This window comes from Sinocyclocheilus rhinocerous, unplaced genomic scaffold (assembly GCF_001515625.1).
Source record: "Sinocyclocheilus rhinocerous isolate Xijiao unplaced genomic scaffold, SAMN03320098_v1.1 scaffold38692, whole genome shotgun sequence".
NCBI classification, from domain to species: domain Eukaryota; kingdom Metazoa; phylum Chordata; class Actinopteri; order Cypriniformes; family Cyprinidae; genus Sinocyclocheilus; species Sinocyclocheilus rhinocerous.
Window position 1 is genome coordinate 235 of NW_015652949.1, and position 1,893 is coordinate 2,127.

General features: G+C 40.9%; 1 protein-coding gene across 1 annotated transcript; it reads left to right on the plus strand.

Annotated features, from left to right (window-relative positions):
- Positions 1–379: 379 nt before the first annotated feature.
- Positions 380–1,604, plus strand: LOC107715183 (putative nuclease HARBI1; the record flags this gene model as incomplete). Its single annotated transcript, XM_016521240.1, has 3 exons — positions 380–751; positions 868–1,072; positions 1,207–1,604. Coding segments are annotated over 3 exons (975 nt in total), but the record flags the coding sequence as incomplete, so codon positions are not given.
- Between the last annotated feature and the right edge of the window lie 289 nt (positions 1,605–1,893).

The following is a 1,893-nucleotide window of genomic DNA, read 5'->3' on the forward strand; positions in this document are numbered from 1 at the left end:
ACAAACAGAAAATTTTCTGTGTACAATAATAATAGAGGCTACAAATTTGGGCTCTGGGAAGACCGCTGTGCTAGTGCTTATCAATAAATGAATGAAACTGAAATCAAGTATAAGCAAATACCTCACCAAACAGATCAAATGTTAGAGCGAAATTTTATTCTGTCAGACTTCAACAATTAATTTCAGACAATATGTTTAAAATACAATTGATTAAATATTGAATAAATATAGTAATAAATACACTAAATATAATTAAAAAAACATTTTAAAAAGCAATAAATATAATAAATACATAAAACAACAACAACAGTAAAAACATTCCAAATTTATATATTATCTATATAATTTATAATTTAATTTATATTATATATTTTAACAGGAGCAAAGTCCCACTCGAAGGTATACCCAGATCAATGACCAGGTACCTATCCTGGTCAAGTTTTTTTCTGGAGATGATTTAAGACCAGCCTTCAGGCTCTCCAGGAACAGCATCAACATGCTGGTCCAGATGCTTCCCCGGCAAAAAGCCCATGGATGGAGCCATGAAATTGAAGTGCTGGTTACAGTTTATTGGCTTGCCTGTGGAGCGTCCTACAGGGTAACTTCAGACACCTCCAGCATGCCACTTGCAACGGTCTGCAGGACTGTTCATAACGTTGTGGAGGAGATGATGACCATCCTCCACAAAGTTATTAATTTTCCAAAACCAGAGGAGATGGAGGAGGTGGGGGCCGACTTTGCTGGTCATGAGGCATTTTGCTGTGTTGCTGGTGCCATCGACAGGTGCCACATCAGGATTCTTCCTCCTGCAGAGTCACAAAAAAGTGTTATGTAAACAGAAAGCTTTTTCCTTCCATCATTCTACAGGGCACCTGTGATGCCAAGGGTACATTTAAAGATGTGTACACTGGCAATCCAGGATCTGTACATGATGCCCTTATCCTACGCAGATCACCAATGTATCAGCATGCTCTGTATCCACCAGCTGGATACTTTCTGCTGGGAGATGGTGGATACCCATGCCTGCAGCATCCTATTGCAATCATGACCCCATACTGTCAGCCTGTCGCAAGTAAGAACACTCATTTTGTCTCAGACACACACACACACACACACACACACACACACACAGAAGATACAACAAATTGTTACTTTCTTGACTTTGCAGTACACCACACATTTTTCTACACAATTTATGATTAACAGGCCAAGTGGAAGCCCGATACAACAGGCATCACGCACTAGCAATAAACATCATCGAGTGCACCTTCGGGATGTTAAAGACGTGCCATTTTCTTGAGGGCCTTGGAGATCAGGCCAAGACGCGCTGGCATGCCATTTTCTTGCGGGCCTTGGAGATCAGGCCACTGTTTGCCCCAAAGGTGATTGGTGCCTGTTGCATCCTCCACAACATTTGCGTGATGGGAGGTGATCTCCTGGAGGAGGAGGAAAGCCATGGACAAGATGGCAGCGAGGATGACATGGAGAATGCACCAGTGGATGAGAGGGACCTGTCAGGGAACCATCTCCGAGGACGTCTTGCCGCTCAGCTTTCTTCTCCTGAGGAACTGCCTGCGTGTCTGAGTGAACATGACTACATCTAGACAGTAGCCTGAACCTTTACAGATGATGCCATGTTCACTAAAAGATGAACATAAACAGTTTAACATAGTTTACAGATTAGATCAAATATAAAGAAAGATGTTTATAAAGATAGGTATGAATATATAGGTTAGTAGATAGATATATTTATGAACGGCATTTTATTTGCCTGCCAATTCACTAATTAGAATACTTCATAAGACCAATAAAAAAACATTTTTAGTGAATTATTGCTCTTCTGGCTCTTCTGGACATTTACTGTACATGTACTCAATACTTGGTAGGGGCTCC